The sequence below is a fragment of the Stegodyphus dumicola genome, chromosome 9, assembly GCF_044657685.1.
Source record: "Stegodyphus dumicola isolate Sdum_Otavi_A_Nest chromosome 9, ASM4465768v1".
In the NCBI taxonomy this organism is placed as follows: Eukaryota; Metazoa; Arthropoda; class Arachnida; order Araneae; family Eresidae; genus Stegodyphus; species Stegodyphus dumicola.
The window spans coordinates 79870242-79890931 of record NC_140776.1 but is presented as its reverse complement, the minus strand read 5'-3'; the positions used below and the strand labels follow the sequence as shown (position 1 = coordinate 79890931).

The window sequence follows — 20690 nt, the reverse complement described above, 5'->3', positions numbered from 1 at the left end:
AAATGATCAGGAACAGATGTAGAAGTTCAGAACAGAGTTTTATACCTTTATCTCAGGTCCTCGTGGTAGGTTGATGTATTCTGTGATTAATGAGTAAGTCTATTTTTCTTCATCCTCCTTGCATTACTGTCTTCCTTCCTCCCCCCCAAGTCCAACAGTACCAAATATTGTCCATACAATCAATCATTCATTGACTTTTATACTGTTCAGTCAATAGATTATTACCAAACATTTTAATGTTGATAAATATATTTTGGTGAAACTGAGTCAATTCCAAATTTGAACAGTAAGCAATATTTTCTACTATTTAATATTTGTCAAGTTTTTTATTTTCTAATTATTCAACCCCATGTACATTCACATGTTGTGCACTGGCCATTTTATTATGTGTAGAATTGTTTAAAACTAACTGAACATTGTAACAATCTCATCACAGTTTTGTGAATTGCCACATGCTGCTACATTTTTATTTTGGGGTTTTAATTATTAATAACATTAAATGGTAGAAACCTTAATTTTTTTTAATGCTAACTAGCTTTACATACCTGGTAAAGGTGCCTGGTATTCCTGTACCTTGAATAAGGCTTACTTGTACATTATGTAAACTTGTATTTTATCCCCACACATGTTGATGTCAGCATTTATTCACATTCCTTACATTTTACAGCAATAATTCATAAGTTTGTCTTATAGATATCTGAGATATGAAGCAATATGTAAAGAACACGTTTCCCCCCTTCGGGGCCGAATTTTGAAAACGTTTGAAATTGGTTTTTAGGTATTCATATTCCATAAATTTTAACTCTTTCGCATCGAAATCGCCCCAAGTGCCCGAACATTCAGACATCAGCTGGACGCCCGAATAATTTCCTACCCAGTGCTTTCCCCCATCACGTTACTGTATTACTCATTGCTTTCAGGTGTTGTTAAATCACATGTCAATCATTCTTTTGAAGCTACTAAAAGTAGCTTCCTTGTTTCCTTTGTTCCTTCCTTTCCTTTGTTTAGTATCAGTGTTTAGCTTTTGATGCCTGAAGTAGCAATCCCGTCCCAAGGGGGAACTTCACGCAGTGTCAAAGCGTCGAAGAAAGAAGTTCTCACTTTACTTAAGTAAGGCTATTGTTAGCACTGTAGTATTCAACTTGTCATGGGGGAAGGAAAAGCATTCCAGGAGAAATTCTTAGATACGGGCGTTTTCAATGTTTGGGGAATTGAGATTTTGCCCTCTCTCGATGCGAAAGAGTTAAAGCAAGAATTTTATGTACATCTGTTTCTTCCTTATATGAAAAAACATAAAAACACGTTTTGCCCGTCAAATCTTAAAAATCGCTTCTTAAATAACATCTTCGGTAAAGAAGGATAAGCTCCTAAGTTTTGATATCTCTAATAGCTTTGGGCGATGATCTGTAGGTGAATAAATCAGGAATTCTTCCTTTATGTATAGATTTATAATAAAACATCTGAACAAATAAATATGTATACCAATTAAAAAGAAAACTATTTCAGATAAACTAACAAAAGAGATTAATTTACACTCAGTAATGCGCACCAAGTTTGCAACGTTTTAAACGAGTGTCGTTTTAAAAAAACGGCTTTGACCACTCCAAGCTTTTTCGAGTAAACACGCTGCGCGTGAATCTGCACAAATGATCAGGAGGAAACTAGCATCTGAGGGGCTAGACGCTTGTGCCTCATGCCAGTAGCGTGGTTGCAGTGGTCCGAGATGGAAGCTCTTATTCCTTCTCCTGCCGCCTGCGAGGTTGGGTCAGTGATAAAGTTCTTGAATGCAAGTACTGTGCCAATTGAAATTAATTGTCAGGTCTATGGGACAAACATCATGAGTAAAGCAGATGATGCATCGTTGGTGTAGGCAGTTTTCAGAAGGTCATCAAAGTGCTCATAATGAAGAGTGCAGTGGCAGACAGTCCCTCATCAATGATGATCTTGTTCAGCTTGTGCAGCAGCTCGTGATGGAGAACCGTCGCTTCACGATTACGAAGCTGAGCAGCCATTTTCTGCAGATATCACAATCCTTGTTGCAAGAGATTGTCACTAAACACCTGCTGTTCAAAAAATTGTGTGCCAGGTGGGTGCCGAAAAACCCGACATCTGAACACAAAATTGAACGCTCAGGAGCAGCACTGACATTTCTGTAACGGTATCACGATGACGGCGACAAGTTCCTCAATGGGATCGTCACAGGCAATCAGACTTGGATTCTGCACTTCGCCGCGGAAACCAAGCAGCAATCAATGCATTGGCAGCATAGTGGATCGCCAGTTGGGACGAAATTCAAACAGACGCTATCGGTACACAAAGTGATGTGCACAGTGTTCTGGAACAAGAAGGGCATTCTGCTCATTGAGTTCCTTCAACGTGGGAAACAGTAAACGCTGACCATTACTGTGAAACATTGTGGAAATTGTGACGCGCCATTTGAAAAAGATAAATGGCTTCGAAATGTTTTGGGGATTGAGAAGTGATATGTCTTCATACAACTTCCTATGCCCTTTAAACCTACTATTCATCGATTAAATGGCGTTATCCAATATAAAAGTAAAGACAATAACTTGTTTGATAGAGCAATTTAAATTAGTCGGCCGATTCTTCATCATCTAATTGTTTCACTTTTGGTATCTTCTAACAGGTAGCTCTTCTTTTATATCACAACCCAGCTTTTCTAGTTTATTATTGTAATCCGTTGCAAACAATTTTGATGCATTAAATGTTAAATTGAAGTTTCTAGAGATGGCTTTTAAAGAGCTTGCAGCCTCCCTAACTATACTATATGCTAGCATGTAATCTAATCCTTTAGTCTGCAAATATTTCATTACTGGCTCAGTATATTGAAATATTTTCAAATATACACGAGCAGACAAAATTATTCTAAAAGTTGATATTTTATCCAGAATAGATTTTGCCATTTGTCGTATCTGTGCATTTTGTATACCATTGGAAGATAAACTTTTCAGAGAAAGTATTAATTCTACACACATACCCTCCCTCGCAGGGCCGTCTCGCCGAGTCATCTGTGTCAATTCGATTGTTCGAATTTCTTGATTAGCCCATAACCGCACCAGCCTTATCCACCACTGAATCTTACGGATATCTAAAGTGTGAAGAAATATGTGAAAACATGTTTTGCCCCTGTGGCGACTTGCCTATTACAATGCTGCCAGTCTGGTAACCTATAACAATGAAAGACAAAATAATATTTATTCTATTCTATTGTTATGATTATTACGATCTGTCTCAATTACTGTACTACCTTAATAAAAATTTTATTACCGCAGCCCCCTACCCCCTCGAGGGCCGAATTCTCAAAGGTAGGGGTCCAACTTCTGAAACTGGTTTTTAAGTATTCATGTTCCATACATTTTAAAGCAAGACTCTTGTGTACATCTGTTTCTTCCTTATATGAAAAAACGTAAAAACATTTTTTGCCCTCCCCTCCCCCCATTGGGTGCCGAATTTTTAAAAATCTCTTCTTAAATGACGCCTTCAGTAGACAAGAAATGAGCTCCTAGCTTTTGATATCTGCATCTAAAATAGCTTTGGACGATGATGTATAGATGAATGAATGAATAAATATCAGGAATTCTTTTATACACAAATCAAAATAATATATTATTTGATAGAAAATGAGAAACAATCAAAAATCAATATCAACATGTAAATATGTATTCGACTTAAAAAGAAAAATACTATAGAAAAACTAATAAAAGAAATTAATTTGCACTGAGTAATCCGCAGCACTTTCGTAACTTGACGGCACGGCGTCGGTGCCAGCTGATTCCTTTCTGCATGCCGAGCTCCCTGACATAAACACGCTGCGCGTGAATCTGCGCAAATGATCAGGGAGGAATCAGGAGGAAACTGGCATCTGGGGGGCTAGACGCTTGTGACGTTCTTTCACCAAATTTTACAAGATAGCAGAAGATCGAAGTGAAGTAGTAAATATCAAGGAGTAGTGTGATTGAATTGACCGTTCAGGTAATACTTTTATTGTACATCAGCTGAATTTTTTTCGTTTAATGTAATTTTAATTATGTCTGTTAACAGGATTTCGAATACAGCATTAAGACATTTGTATGCTGAGGTAAAAAAGTTTCACCTCCGACCTATCAAAAAATTAAGTTTCCAATTTGATCCTTTTCATGAAAACGCAAAGTCAGTGAGGTATGTACACGTAAATTTTATTTTTATATTATTTATATTTTGTAATTATATTGAGCTTATTTTCTTTTCCATCAAGAGATTTTGTAAGTATTTTAATGCGAACCAAAAATTTCAAATGTGGTGATTATATTAATGAATGTAAGTATGAGTTACATGTATTCAAAAGTAAGCTATAGGATTCGCATGTGTACATTGTTTTAATAGCACACAACACGTAAAATAATGAAATGCACATGTTTACGAGTTTTAAATTCGCGCTTCTGAATAAAATCGGCTGTTCATTTTAAGTGATTAATGAGGATTTTGCTTTTTTGAATAAATTAACAAAAATTATTCTTTTTTTCACAATTTCAAATATTAAGGCATGTGTTAGACGACGCCAATGACAGTAAATTATAATCTCTAAGAGTGAAGTGGATGAACACATGCACATATTCCTGACAAAACCAGTTTTCCAATCTGAAGGACTCTAATCTATTCCTGTCTTTGGCTAACGTGAACATTAAAGCCATCTTCTTAAACTACCCATCAGATTTGGAAATTTAGTTCCAAAGGCTAACATGAACATTAAAGCCACCTTCTTAAACTACCTGTCAGATATGGAAATTTAGTTCCAAATTTTGGTAATTATTTGAAGTACAAGAACAAAGCAATTAATATAGTTATATGTTAAATGCTAATTCTGAAAAATTCAGTTGTATGTTACATAAGAATTCTGCCATTTGCAACAATAGTTCACAGATAATTTTCAGTGACTGTAAGTCAGTTGCACTGCTGATCTTGAATGATTCATTACAATCACAAATAGAGGCTTTTGAGTTAAAAAAAATCATAAAATGCCAAATGTGTCTCACTTTTATTTATATCTGATGTTACATCAGTATGGCAATCTGTCAGCCAGGCTCTTCTTTACAGCTAAATTAAAAAATTTTTCATGTTCCATTCTCCCATTATAATAATCTGTGCAATTAAGTTTGAAATTTTTCTTCAATCTATGCTTCTTCATGCTTGTAAAGCAAAGATACATCATTGGAAGTAAAAAAAATAACGTTTTTTCTGCAACTGGATAAAAAAAATGCAGAATGATTTAGATAAGTAGTTGAATATTTTTTCCCATTCTCTAACCATTTCTTAAATTTTTTATTTGCATAAAAGTAAGAATCATGTAACTTTTTTCTTAACCCACCTTAAAAAAGATCATACTGTAGGCCTTTTCTGCAAACGTAAAGTCGGTTGATCTTTGGATTATGGTAACTTGACGATTTTTTGGCAAAAATTTGGCGACCAACTCTGCTACAGCAACCCTCTTTTTTTTTTTTTTTTGCCGCCAAGTAAAGACATGTTTCTTTTCTTTTTATTTACTCAACACTTTTTCCAACAATCTACTAGCCGAATTACACTTATGCTAGAAATTATGTGGAACAAAACTGCTTAATCATGACAAATATTAACTGCAAAATTGGGAAAAAGTGCAAAATCGCAAACTCCTTGCCGTGTTTTTCAAAATCGCACATACACAGTAATCATGTACACGTCGACTTATTTTTACTTAAAAAAAATCCCAGAACTGCACAAAAAGGGCATTGCGCACAAAAAAAATCCCAGAATTGCACAAAAAGGGCATTGCGCACACTCTTGACTTTATCCATCTAAACTACTATTTTCTCATAAATTACAAAAATTTGCACAAAAATGCAAAAAAATTCTGTGAATCTTCTGACATCGAAATTGGACCGTAGATCAGTGGAAACGGGTTCTTTGGAGTGAAGAATCAACGTTCATCCTTTACCGTTCGGATGGCAGGGTCTGGCGTCTAGCTGGAGAACGTCTCCTGCCAGAATGCATTGTGCCAACAGTCAAGTTCGGCGGAGGTGGAATTATGGTCTGGGGGTGTTTCTTCTGGTATGGGCTGGGATCCTTGGTCCCCATTCATGGTAAGCTCAACTCCGATGCCTACTGCACTATTTTGGATGACATTGTGCTTCCTACGTTGTGGCAGTTTTATGGGTTGGACCCCTGTTACTTTCAGGACGACAATGCCAGTTGTCATGTTTCGATGTTAACCAAGGCTTGGTATGGCGCCAATGAAGTTCATCGAATGGACTAGCCTGCCCAGAGTCCAGACCTGAACCCTATCGAGAACCTCTGGGACGAGTTGCATCGCCGAATTCAGGGGTGCACTATCCGTGCAAAATCGGTGAAGGAACTTCTATGTCGTCTCCAAGCTGAGTGGAAGAAAATACCACTAGCTGTCATACAAAGACTTGTGGGAAGTATGTCCCGGAGGGTCCACGCTGTAATTACCTCTCGTGGAGGCTCTACCAACTATTGATTTTGAATAAAGTTAGTTTTTCTTTTCTATCACAGGTGTCCAAATACTTATTGGTAGTCAGTGTATCATGTACATATAATATTATATATGTGAATTTTCCATTGATGTTTTTGAAAAACAAGCACGTGTCTGCTTTACTTTGTTTAAATGATATGTTAAGAAGTCTTTTTCCAATTTTTAGATTTCAAGCTGTAGTGGCTTGTTTTAAACCATATCTAGATTTCTTCAGCAAGCAAACTTTATTTTCATTTCCAGCTTTTGAGTATCCTTCAGGTTGAGTCATGTAAATTTCTTCTAGTTCTACGTGAAGAAACACTGTTCTGACATTGATATGTTTGACAGACATGTTTTTATATGAAGCTGCACATAGGAAAGCTCGTAGAGTTGTGTATTTTACTACAGGAGCTAAGGTTTCATCATAGTCAGATCCAAACTTCTGGCTAAATCTTTTTGCGACTAATCTGGCTTTATATCTTTCAGTTTTTCCTTCTGCATTGAACTTGGTTTAGAAAGACCATTTACATCCTATTATTTTTCTTCCTTTTGGTAAATCAACTAATTCCCAAGTGTTGTTTTCTTCTAGTGAATTAATTTCTTCTCGAACTTCTAGTAATCTTGAACTTCTAGTGAGACTTCTAGTGAATTAATTTCTTTTCCAGCTATCAGCCATTTTCTTTTCTCAATTACTTCCAAAGTTTGAATTTCCTTCCTGCTTTTGGGTTCGGGAGAAACTGGATATTTTGCGTGAATCCGTAGCAATCAGGAGGTTTACCTTTTGTGACTCAGTTTGATCTTCTGACTTCCAAAGGTTCTTCGGGTTCTGAAATTTCTTCCTTTTTGGGTTCTTCCTGTTCTGAGCTTTCTTACTTAGAATTTTGTTCATCCTGGTTTAAAGAGATGCTTACAGGCTTGTTAGTTTCAGTGTTTTTAATAAATCGTACAGATCGACTTATTATCCAGGAATTCTGTAGCCTTTACTTCTGCTGTTGTAGCCGACAGGTATTCCTTATATAGCAGTATCATCCAGTGTAACATCAGAATAGGTGTCTTTCACATTTTTTGCTTTGGTTGTTGAAAGGAGACTGTTGAGCCTTTTCATTAAATTTGTGGTGGCAACACACAAAGTTTTTGAAGCAACTTTACTGAAGGGCTACATCTTCTATTAAAGCAATTTTTTAGAAATACTCTAGACACAATACTTCTCTATGTAATTTGTATACTTCATCCAGCAAGGAATACAATGTAGAATTATTAGACACATTGACTGATGGAGATGAAGAAACTGCATTTACCTAAGCAGCTGTTGCTTCTAATAGCTGATCCAGAGTTATGGTGACTTTTGAAGAATCAAACAGTTCAACAGATGTGATGATAGATTGGAAGTATAGCAGAAAAGAAGAAAAGAACTCTAGCAAAGAATCGGATATATTGTGTTTTTCACTGCACCTTTTCATGAGAAAGCTATTCAGATGGTTTTTCTGTTTTCGAGTTGCTCCCCGGTAAATAGTTTTCAGATTACCTGTGTAATATTTTTGCTCAGTAATAACAGCTTTTATCTCCTAATAAGAAACATCATTGAGCTTCCAAAGTATGATGTCTTAATTCAAAGAAGTGTTTCCAGCTGCAAATTAACGATGCAATAGTTGAATTATGTGTTGGGATCCATAATGGGCTTAGGCATAGCTAAAGCAAAGGTTGACTTGCACGTGCCTCAGTATAGGATCAGTCATAGGATTGCAGGTCGGTATCTTTACCTCTGCAGTTCCCTCCATATTAGTGGTTTAAGTATATAAAACAAAAGTCTTGAAATAACCAAATGTTGGAATGGTTTTGAAGCTTCATGTGTATAGTTGGCTTACCATTGTAAGGGTTTCGGTGTAACTTGCTGTTGATTCTTACAAGCTAAGACTCCATATTATCTGAAACAATCAACTTTATTAATATAGCCTTATTCATTAATAGCACAGAAGCTACTACCTGGTATTTAAACTTCACAGAACAAATGGTAAAGACAATGCATTGTCATTTGATGGTGTGTGTAGGTATTGCAAAACAAGGATGTCTGCTGGTGGCATGCACATCTTAGCATGAGATAACCACAATTCCATCTCCATGATAATGCCCAGCCACATCTGGCCATCGTTGGGAAACTCTTTATGGTTTGTAGAGGTGTTGTAGCTCATAATCATATTTAGATAATCTTGCTGTAGTAAATTTCTTTCTGTTCTTGCACTTGAAATGAGACTTAGGAAATCAATTTCTGGTTATTCCAGACGTATAAAAGTCCTGTGATGAGGGTTATCCATGCAGTATTGAAAGATGACTTTTGCTTGTAGTTTTCAGTAACTGTGTACAGTCACAAAAATGCGTTTTAAACAACAAACATTACTTTAAACAGATGTAAAAACATTTTTGTGATTTAGGTAAAATCTTTTGTTTATAAACACATTTACCAGACTTTTTGTCAAAACTTGTACAGCCAGTATGAAATAATATAAATTAATGAAGTTTTTGATCTGTAAGGATTAAAAGCACACTAAATGATCGAAGAGAAGTAATGCGAATGATAGTGTGTTAGTCTTAATCGGTAGATTTTTAGGTTGATGCGAGCTAGGAAAAACTTTAGGTTAATGATAGAGATAAAAAAGGATCATTTCTTAAAATCTCATCGATTGAATTCATTGACCAGACAAGTCACTAACATTCTACTACTACTACATCTGTGTGCCTTATTGTCAAAGACTAGTATTGTAGCTGTTGTTTGAAAGTTGACATATTATAAATATGCTTAAATGTTCTGCTATTTTTGTCACACAGTTATTTGCATACAGTGTCATACAGTTACAAAACATATTAGTTTTATTCTAAATTCGCATTTTCAAAATTAAATCAAAGTGCTGTGTTTGCTATTTATTCTTTTTTTTCTTTCTTTTTTGTAAAAGCAGAAACTTTCTGAAAAGGGAATGATTTGAAGAGGAACACTGCTTATTGTGTCTTATTCAATATCTAGTGGGCAGAAAAAATGTAAGTGGAAATGACTTGCCAAAAAATGCTTTCCTTTCTGTTGTAGTGATGCTCTTAACGATCAGAGCATTCTTCTAAACACAAGTATTATTTGTTAGAATCAGCGTGCTGGATCTTTTTTCAAGTTTATAACTTAATTTTCTTCCTGTATTTTGAGAATTAACTGAATTGTGAAACAGATTCTATAGGCCTTTTCAAAATTATGAAAAACTGCAAGGGAAGGAGGACAGTTGCTTCAAAGCTAGACTGCAAGTGGTAGGCAATATCCAAAAAGAAAGAAAAGGTCCAATAGATCTCTGCCATAGTAATAACCATAGCATTCAAAGTAACTAGCATTCATACTTGCAATGTGTGTGCTAGCTTTTCATGTACTGATAAAGGCACAATGACTAATTTCAGTTTTAGGAGGATTTATTTATCTCTGCATTATTAGACATGCAATGGATTGTTATATCACTTTATAGCTTGTTAAGCATATTTTGTTACAAACTTATTATATAATTTTTTTCAGAGATTTCTTCTTTCATGTATCATCACGAAAAATAAGAAAAACAAGTGAAACTTGTTTAATTAGAAGTGATGTGGTGAATGATCGATCTGAACCTACTATCAGCATTGATCTTAGTAAGTGAAAGATTTTATTTTTTATTGTACATGTATTTTATGTACCTTTTTTTTTAAGGGTGAGGTGTACTTTTTTCAAGGAGTAGCTTTTTTTAAGGGTTGAAACCAGGGCTGTGGAGTTGGTAGGGAAAATGACCGACTTTTGACTCCTAGACTCTGACTCTCCCATATATATATATGTAAACACATATGCATGGATTACAGCTTTTTTTTTTTTTTTTTAAATAAAAGAAGTAATAGATGCTACAGAAAAAAATTGATGGCATAGCAAATTATTTATATTAATTAGCATTTATTATGAAATGGAAAAACTGACATTGGTTATTTCTAAGAAACAGTATAGCTTCAGGAAGATCTTTGTTGGAGGGCAATAGATCCTATTTGATAAATTTCAGAGCTGAGAAGAGTCTTTTCACATTAACTTGAGTAGGAGGAAGAGCTATTACTGTTAGGGCTACTTCTTTTAATTTTTCAGGATAGATTTTTATAACTTCTAAAAGATGTGTCTTGCAAGCGCAATCATACTTCTCTATTTCTTTGAAGGCCGTGTAGAAATCTTGTTTGTATTTTTTCATTTTTATATCTAAAGGCATTTGTTTCTTTATTTTCATTCGCTTTGCCTTAGCCTTTTCAATATTATCCAAAAATATTTCTTAAAATCTAATTCATCACTGGAAGAGGATGTTAGAGACACAATTGCAATGTCTATAGTTTGACTATCCGGATTCAAATTCTCCAGTTGTTCTGAGAATAATTTTATTCTTAATGAAAGTTCATAGATGACTTTCTTTGCCTTTTTAATTTGTTCGTCATCCAAGAAAATTTGGTGTTTCAAATCTACATATATTGAACCCAGCAAGATCTCATTGTCTAGCAAACTAGTTTCTCTTTTCTTCATTGAAGAAATGTTTCATTCTGCAAAAAAACCCTTCATTTCAGAAAAAACAAATATCCCATTCTTCCATTCTCGCCTCCTGTCAATTCTTCAGATTGCAGCTTTTTTTTTGTGGCTATATATATGGTGTAGAAAAAAAGAGTTTCCAATTCTGCAAGATCATTCCACAGTATTTCTGTTAATGAAACATTAGAGTTACCTACATCTTCTAAAAACGTTCTTAATTCTAAAAACTTTTTATTGCTCCTTTTCCTGCTCGCTTCCTAAGAATGGCATCAATTTTGGGAGTTCTCACTTCTATTTCAGCTCACCTAAATTTACCATTGAGATTTGTAACTAAATGAATCAGTTTAATCACTAATGGCAAATATCACATCCATCCTCCTTCCTTATATTTATTCATTAATATGTCAATAAAATAGAAAATAACTATTTATTAATGTATACAGTTCATAAATAAAATAACTCATCTTACCATTAATTTTTTCAATTCATTTTAATTTCATTTCACATTCAAATTGTCCCACAAAAACTGGAGTCTGAGTTGACCTGCTTTTAGTGACTCCAGCTCCGACTCCTTTTACAACAAAATCTGCTCGACTCTGATTCCGACTCCATTACTCTTGACTCCACAGCCCTGGTTTAAACAACAGGTGACATACAAGCATTTCTGGTATAATTAACATTTGTAAAGCATAATGTTTACTTTATAAACTATAATTATTAGATCATTTGTATAAAGTATAATTAACATTTTCATTAATACCAAAAAATGTTGTTAAGATGTTATTACATCTTGCTAATTTGTCCATCAAAAATAAGTAGATCCTGTTAAATCTGTGCTTAGAATCAGCCGTTTGGGCCTTCAAACTCTTAAAAGGGGCATGATCGTAAAATGAAAAGTAATGTATATAGTGATATAAAGGTAAGAAAATAAATTTTATTTGATTTAGCTAAAAAAGTAATTAAAATTATGTTAGTAAGTTTGAAATTCAAATCCGGAATGGGGTCCTTAAGTATGGAACTTGGAATTTTATTGATGGGAGAATAAATGACTCGAAAGTTAAATTTCTGTAAAATATGTGCAACTTTATAGCTAATTGATGGAAAGAAGGGAATGACAACAGAATTTTTATAATCTTCTAAAATAAGAGTGTGCCTTTTGGTGTGTTGAGATGAGAATTTTATAACTGCTTGAGTAATAATGTTGGGTGAAAAGCCCCTGTCAATAGGTACTGCTTTTAAATAATTTAGTTCTTCATCAAGAGATAGTTTGGAGGAGAAAACTTGAAGAGCACGGAAAACATAGGAATAAAATGAAGCTAACTTTTGTTTAGTCGGATGACATGATTTGAAGTGTGGTGAAGGCAAACTGATGAAGGTTTACGGTAAACCGTAGTACTGAAGTTGGATGTGTTATGTGTGACCAAAATGTCGAGAAACGGAGGAGAATTGCAAGTTCAAAGGTGAACTGAATAGCAGGATCAATGGAATTCATTTTTGAAAGAACTTTATTTAAATCATCTTTATTACCTTCAAATAGAGTAAAAGTATCGTCTACATAGCGAAACCATGCTGGGAAGTTTAAAGTTTCAAAACATTTTGATTCATAATAATGCATGTAGAAATCAGCCAGGATGGGACTGAGGGGGCTGGCTTCCCATGGCTAATCCCTCAATTTGCTTGTAATATTTATTTTGGAAAACAAAATGCATTTGTTTCAAACAGAGTTGAGTGAGGGAAATTAGCTCCTCAGTCTCGATGCAAGAGAAATGAAATTTGCGAAGTCTGGTTTGTAGACATTATAATGCACCCTGCACTGGAACGTTGGTGAATAACGATTTTGCATCAAAAGAAACCACGATTAAATTTCTAGGAGAAATGCTTTTAACTTTTTTACAAACTCTATTGAATTTTTTATGGTGTAAATGTTATTATCTAATAGAGTTGAAAATCTAGAAACTAAATATTTAGTCAATGGATACAAGGCAGTGCCTAATTTTCATACAATAGGGTGGAAAGGAATACCAATTTTATGAATTTTGGGAAGAGCATAAAATCTGGCACAATTCTCAACAGATGGGATAAGTGACTGCTTTAAGTTGCTTGAAAGGATTTGTGAAGTCGCAGTTTTTATTTTTAACAGGTCTGAAGGTGAAGGATCTTTAGGGATCGGATTACATGGTTCTTCGTTTAAGAGTTTAGTGTAATGTAAGTTGTGTAAGTGGTTTTATCCATGACGACTATCTGCTATCTTTGTCAGCTTTTGAAATGATAACATCCGGGTTAGAATGAGTTTCGTGCATTGTAGCTCTTTCTCTCGCGTTTAGATTTGGTTTCAAAGGCATATTATTGAATTTCATATTATGAGCGATAAGATGCCTAATAATTTCTTTCTGTGAATTAGAAACTTTACTGAACCTGAAAGCTTTTCCGATAGAAGCCAAAATCTTTGGAATTGAGGGTTTAGAAATTTGTGAGAAGTTAAAATAATATTTTAGAATTCTGTGTTGTTCTTTTGATAAAGTAATATTAGAAATATTAATTATTGGCTTAATGTTTACAATGGGAAGATTTTTTTTCAATGGGTCGTTTTTCAACATTTTGGTAACACGTAACGTATCCAACTTCAGTACTACGGTTTACCGTAAACCTTCATCAGTTTGCCTTCCACCACACTACAAATCATGTCATCTGACTAAACAAAAGTTAGCTTCATTTTATTCCCATGTTTTCGTGCTTTTCATGTTTGCTCTTCCAAACTATCCTTTTGATGAAGAACTAAATTATTTGAAAGCAGTAGCTATTAACCGGGGCTTTTCACCCAACATTATTACTCAAGCAGTTAAAAAATTCTTCTCTCAACACACCAAAAGGCACACGCTTGATTTAGGAGATTATAAAAGTTCTGTTCTCATTCCATTCTTTTCGTCAATTATCTGTAAAGTTGCACGTATTTTGCAGAAATTTAACTTTCGGATCATTTATTCTCCCATCAATAAAATTCCCATTCCAGATTTGCATTCCCGGGGTATTTAAAGGATTCCTTGCAAGTGTGATTTAGTTTACATGGGTCAAATAAGAGAACCATAAAATTTTGCGTTAAGGAGAATGAGGCATATGTTAGAAACACATAAGTCTTCTGTTGCCCAGCATTGTTGGTCCGAAAATCACACTCAATTTTTCTGCAGCCAAAATCATTCAAAAAATATCATCCATTGGTGAACTGGATTTTCTAGAGGCATTTCACATTAAAAAAAATCTCTGTTCTAGTTAATGATCCTAATTTCAATCCATCTTTGCCTTCGGTCTTTAAAGAAATTATGTTTTAGTTCTGGTTTCATCAACAGATAGCGCCAGTAGCTTGATGCTTGTCCGTTCTTTCTTATCTTTTCTCACCTAATCATTATATCTGATCTTGTTCATTTGCACTTTTGAAGCTGAGGATGATGGTTCGGTAAAACCATCGAAACTACTCCTGTGAAAATTTGAAAATATAACGCTGATTTTTGTTGTTTGACTTCTAAATTAGTATTTCTTTGGTGTGTAATGGTATCATAATTATAGGGCTTGCTAAGTTTGAGGCTTGTCCTGGAGGCTCTCTTCTTTTGATGCAAATCAGTTGAACCATTTTCGTACTGCGCCCTCGCTCTTTTATGCCTCTCCAAAAGTTGGTCTCATTTTTTCGAGCAACTTTTGTAGCGTTGCTGCCCAATTCAAACTCATAAAGTAAACGTGGCTTAAAACATCCTTTGACACACTTCATAATTCTAGTTCATACAGAACTTCTTTTGATGTGAGACATGCCTTACAGCTTCGCTGTTGATGAGAATGTGAACATCTGAGGTCATTCCATTAGGGTTGCTGACACCTTCGTTTTGAATTTTACTTCACTGCTGCAGCATGAACTTTATTAGATATTTGGTATTATGATATTGATCGTTACTATGACCTTCTTCATTTCTTATTACTCCCCAGAATGCTAATTAGCTTCAAAAATATGTAAACTGAAAGTTTTGAATCTTGGAGAGTTTCTAGCAAATGTGTTGCACTGTTCCTTGCCAGCTCTATTACTGGCTTTAGTGCTCCCACACTAGCTGTTACTTTAAGCTTATATGGCAGTAAAATAATCTAGCCAGCTTATAGCTTATTTTATTGAATGTGTAGTCTTAGACTATATTACCTGCATTTGAATTTATTTGATTGTTATTGTTTAATTTACATAGCCACAAATAGCGGTTTTTTTGTAGCACATTTTGTCTTTTATGTCCAAAGTTCAAACTAAATAGGAAGGCTATTTAAAAATTTCTCTCATATTTGTGAATGCTTAAGATGTAGTGATAACTCACTAACCTGTCTAGTAGGATCTGCAGGACTTAGTTTCCAGATCAGTAGCAACACACTTTCCAGATCAGTTTCTCAACACAGTATGCATTGTACATTGCTGCGTGTGGTGCTATGCAGTTGGAGGCCAAAGCATGTCCCTGTAGTGACGGCACATCATTGCCAGCTGTGTCTGCAGTGGGCCAAGAAACATTGGAATTGGGCATTAGAAGAATGGAAGAAAGTTGCATGGTCTGACAAATTAAGTTTCTGGTCCATCCCATCGAAGGGCATGTGCAATGGTCCGACTTGTAAGCGAAGGAATGACTCCTGCATGCACGGTTGGATGGAGACAAGCCAATGGCGGGGGGATTATAATGTGGGCAATGTTTTCATGGAGCACATTAGGACTCATAATTCCCATAGAGCATTCCCTGACGTCTATGTGAACGTGCACTATGTGAACATCGTTGCAGACCAGGTTCACCCATTCATGACAGCAATACTTATGGCAGGGGATGGTGTTTAGCAATAGGATAATGCACCATGTCATAAGGGTCTAATTGTCAGGCTGTCTTTTGAGGAACATTCCAGTAACTTTCAAGTCATGTCTTGACCTCCAAATAACCCTGATATTAATCCAATAGAGCATTTGTAGTGCCACCTGGAAAACCAAATTTGTGCTGCCGCGCTACCCCCCTCACAATGTGTGGGAATTGCAGGACCAGTTGGTGAGCACTTGGTACCAGATACCTCAGACTACCTATCAACATCTTATGGAGTCAATGCCATGCCGGGGGCTGGCAATTTTGAGGACTAAAAGTGGTCCTACGTGTTATTAACAGGGTGGTCATAATGCAATGGCCCTTCAGTGTATATAAAGAAGAATGCCTCTTTGTGTGTGTGTTTTTGTTCGCGATATCCTCAGTTACTACCATAGCGATCGTCCCAAACTTTCTACAGCTCTATTCTGGGTCATAGGAAAGGTTGACGTCCATCCCCCCTAAATCAAGGCAGTCAAAAGTCTTTAATCCGGACTCGTCTGGACTTCCGCGATTCCGTATTATCAGGTTTTCCGGATTATAGATCATCAATTTAAATCTGGTAAGATGGCATGCAGAAATTATGAAATTAAAAATGTGAAACCGTAATTTATGAAATAAAGAGCAATTATGATCTGAAGGGTATCAAAATTTACACACACAAAAAAAAGCTTAATATTTATTTGTTTACTTTATTAAACATTTTTTTTTCAACGCGCGCATGCGTAAAGCATACATTACGCATAGTTGAAATTAGAAAATTGCAACCAGAAAACTATTTGATGTGTATTTGTGATATTTATAATGACGAGGAATTTGATTTAAGTCATATCAAAGACGGAGTACATCGAGATAAAATACTACATTTAGTAAGGAATTATAAGCCGAATAAAATAAAAACATTGGCCCTGAAGATAAGGATAGTGCTGACAGATCAACTTCCAGTTCATTGCGCTCCACAACGCCCCACCCCTCGCAGAGCAGCGTGAAATTAATAAACAGATTTCAGAATGGTTAGAGAAACAAATTATATGCGTTTATCTATTTTTTGCAGCAATTCCACTTTTTGTTTGATGGACATTGAAACATGCTTTCGCTTTGTAGATCCTTTGGTAGCTCCAGAATCGTAAATTCTTTTTAACATAATCGAAAGTTCAAGCTTACTTTTATAAAATTGCTCTAACAGTCTGCAAAAAATAATAAGCTGGATCCAATTTGAAGATTAAGAAACAATGCAATCTGCAACATTAACTGAAATAGATAATTAGGTAATTTTAGCTTAGCTTATATCGTCCATTATACATTAAACGTGCATGCGTAAACGCATTAAGGAACAACGCAATCTGCAACATTAACTGAATTAGATAATTTTAGCTTAGCTTATACCATCCGTTATACATTAAACGCACATGTATAAACGCATCATGCGTAAAATATACATATTTTACAGCGCAGAAAGTTTGTATCTTTGAGGTCCGGATTAAAGACTTGACTGTATATGTGTATTTTACGTGAAGTTAATGAACTTCTGATTAAAAACTCTGTCATCTGAAAGCTTTGCATTGCCACTGTGCAAAAGTGTGAGATATATATGTTTCAAATTTAATCAGACTACTTAGTGGTATAAAATTTATGTTGCCACTTCGGAAAATACAATTATATTAATTTATCTCAAATTTATTCAAAAACTTGGCTGTTTAAGAGAAATGTGTTGCACTGCCCAAATTGAAATATTTCAAAGTGTGTTATCATTCAGCAAAGCGTAAAATATTTAATTTTTCACGCAATAACATGCATCAGCATGTGTGTTATTGCATCACACACATTTCCTTTGCTTTTGAAAGTAAATTTGTAATAGTCATCACAAAGCATTATATTTGCTGGGAAATCAATGATGCCACTAGAGCGAAAATCAGTTGCTTGATTCACTTTAAACATGAAGGGGGGCATCAGGAGCATCAGAAACAAACTGGCAACGGGAAGCAAGACTGGAAAACATTTGAGTATGTACTGCTCAAGCCCATTTGTATGAAACAAATAAGAAACAGGAAGCAAAATTGAAAAATATTCGAGTATGCACTGCTCGATGTAGATGAACACTGCATGCTGACTTAAATCTTGGTGCATTCCATTACAAAGCTAATTATAATTACATTCTTCATCCAAGTGTGGTCCTTGGGAAGAGGGATAAATTTTAATGTATTGCAGAGTCCTCAGATTTAAGAATGAAGCACTAGAAATGTTGCTATGTGAGTAGAAAAGTGAAATTGCCCGCACTGGATGGTGAAAAAATATTGTGTATCCAAAAGCATTTCAGTAAACAGAATTCAAATACTAAGTAGCATTGCAACATGCTGGGTAACATCTAGTACAAAATATAATAGCTTGTCTTCTGTCAACATTTGATAGGTCTTCCATATTGTAGTATGCTGTGTTGCTGGAACAGCAGTAAATAATACAGCTTCATTTAATGGTTGATAAAGTGTACATGCTCCTTTAGTTGCTTCCCTGTGATGACCCACTTTGCAAAGGAAGATAACAAATAAGAATCTTCATGTTAAGTTGTAGCTCTGTTGCATCAATATTTAAGTGGAATTTCATGTGTCACATCTAGCAGCAACATATAATTAAAAAATTACTTAAACGATTTTAATTATTACTTTTCTATACCTCTAAAGGCTTCTTAAAGACCACAATGCTTGCTATACATTTTAAAACAAAATGTTCTTCAAAACTGTGAGTAATATTAGTTGTTGAGCAAGGAAGCTAAAACATGAAAGTTTATGGTTAAGGATATGCAATTGAGAAGCTTTCTTTGTTTAATGGAAGAATTTTCAAATTACACACACACACACACACACACACACAAAAAAAAAAAAAAAATTCTTGTGAATACATGTAAATCAGATTTATTGACAATTCACCAGTAAAAGAAATCTTTTCATTCCTGGTTTTAACACAGAAATAATTTTTTCGTGTGTAGAATGGACAGATCTGCCCAGAGGACAGTCAAAAGTGATGGACGCTGCATCTATATTAATTATTTGCTTTTTATTCAAATTTTGTTCTTTTATTGATTTAGAAAGCTATCATTTTTTCAAGCCAGTCCACAGGAAGCTTCTGTCCAACTTTTTTTTTGGTTCTGACGGATAATGACTTTGGTTTTCATAATCTAGAAACATCAATTAAGTCCTCCAGCAAAGTTTTTAATGCCTATTTGTCGAGCAATTATTTTTGCTTGAAGGTAAATTCTAACTGTTGGCACCAACAATCCTTTTGCCATTTCTGTAATTTGTCTTCCAAAATAGCCAGACTGTGATGCCAGTCTGATAAGATCTTTTATTCTTATGCCATTTTCTCTCTGAATTCTTCTCATTCGGACATCCACTGCTGAATGCATCTCTCGCCAACTTGAAATTCTCAAGCAGCTGCATAATTTTTTCTTTGAATAGGAAGCAGTGATAAAAAAAATATTGTGAAAGTTTAATAAGTGAAAACTATAAACTAAGTACTGCAAAAAGCTTCAAAGCAATAATAAGTACAAAACAGTGTAAAACATATAAGAATGAACACAGAACTTGGTGAAATAAAAGTTCTTGGGAACATTAAAAAGGAGGTGTTCATCAGAAAATGCAGACAAAACCAGTGTTCAGCAGAAAGTGCATGTACTACGGTGTCTTTACACCAAGCATGCCTAACTGTAGTTAGGCACGTTTCATGCAAGTTCAAACTTATTGCACTGCCTTAACATAAGCTGTGCACTTGTATCAGGCTAAAATGTCACATCAAATACTACATTAATTGTTTTCCTTGTGCATAACTCAAGATCTTAACTAGTGAATTTTAAAGACATATGAGGGTAAGTTGAAAAATAAGTTTTCCCTGTCGACTGTGGTCAGAGTTGTGTATGAAAGTCAAAAAATAGAATGAGACATTAAAGATATGACATGTCTTTATTTTTCCACATAGGCACCGAGTACATTGAGACATTTGTCATATCGCTTGATAAGCTTCAAAAAGCCCTCCAGGAAAAAATCAGGGCTTTGCATATGGAAGAAGCGTTGAACGGCTTGTTTCACTTCAGTATTGCTTCCAAAGTGCCTTCTCCCGAGATTTTTCTTCAAAGCCGGAAACAGATGGAAGTCGCTTGGTGCGAGATCAGGACTGTATGGCGGATGGTGTAGGCAGTCCCAACCAAGAGTTGCAATATGGTTTTGCGTTGCCGTCGCCGAATGTGGTCTGGCATTGTCACCCAACAGCAGAACGCCAGATGTGAGAAGGCCAGGCTGCTTTTTCTGAATCACCTCTTTCAATTTCGACAGGGTGTCACAGTAGCGCGTAGCATTGATGCTTCCAACCTCCAAAAAGTCCAGCAACAAAACTCCTTGGGCGTCTCAGAAAACTGTGAGGAGCACTTTACCTGCAGAGGGAGTTGTCTTGAACTTCTTTCGGACAGGTGATGACGGATGTTTCCACTCCATAGATGCGGCCTTCGATTCTTGGCATGAAATGGTGGACCCACGTTTCATCCCCCGTCACAATCCGAAACAGAAAGTCATTGCCATCTTCATGGTAACGCACAAGATGTTTCAGGCTGACCCCCATGCGTTGTTCCTTGTGTGTCGAGGTTAATTGTCAGGGCACCCATTGTGCTGACACTTTTCTGTATCGAAGAATGTATGATGTTTTGAGCTCGCTCATGTGAGATTCCAAGTTCTTCCGCTACTTCATCGATGGTGATACGCGGGTTCGCTCTAATCATGTCATCCAC

At 35.4% G+C, this 20690-nt stretch overlaps 1 protein-coding gene across 1 annotated transcript in view; it reads left to right on the top strand.

Annotated features, from left to right (window-relative positions):
• The first annotated feature begins 3999 nt into the window (after window positions 1-3999).
• The window catches only part of mRpL53 (mitochondrial ribosomal protein L53), a 30599-nt gene continuing 13908 nt past the window's right edge, over window positions 4000-20690 (top strand). The window contains exons 1-2 of the mRNA XM_085823658.1: window positions 4000-4179; window positions 10047-10159. Coding sequence (XP_085679784.1) covers window positions 4049-4179; window positions 10047-10159 — 244 coding nt within the window. The 5' untranslated portion in view covers window positions 4000-4048. The remainder of the gene's footprint in view (window positions 4180-10046; window positions 10160-20690) is intronic.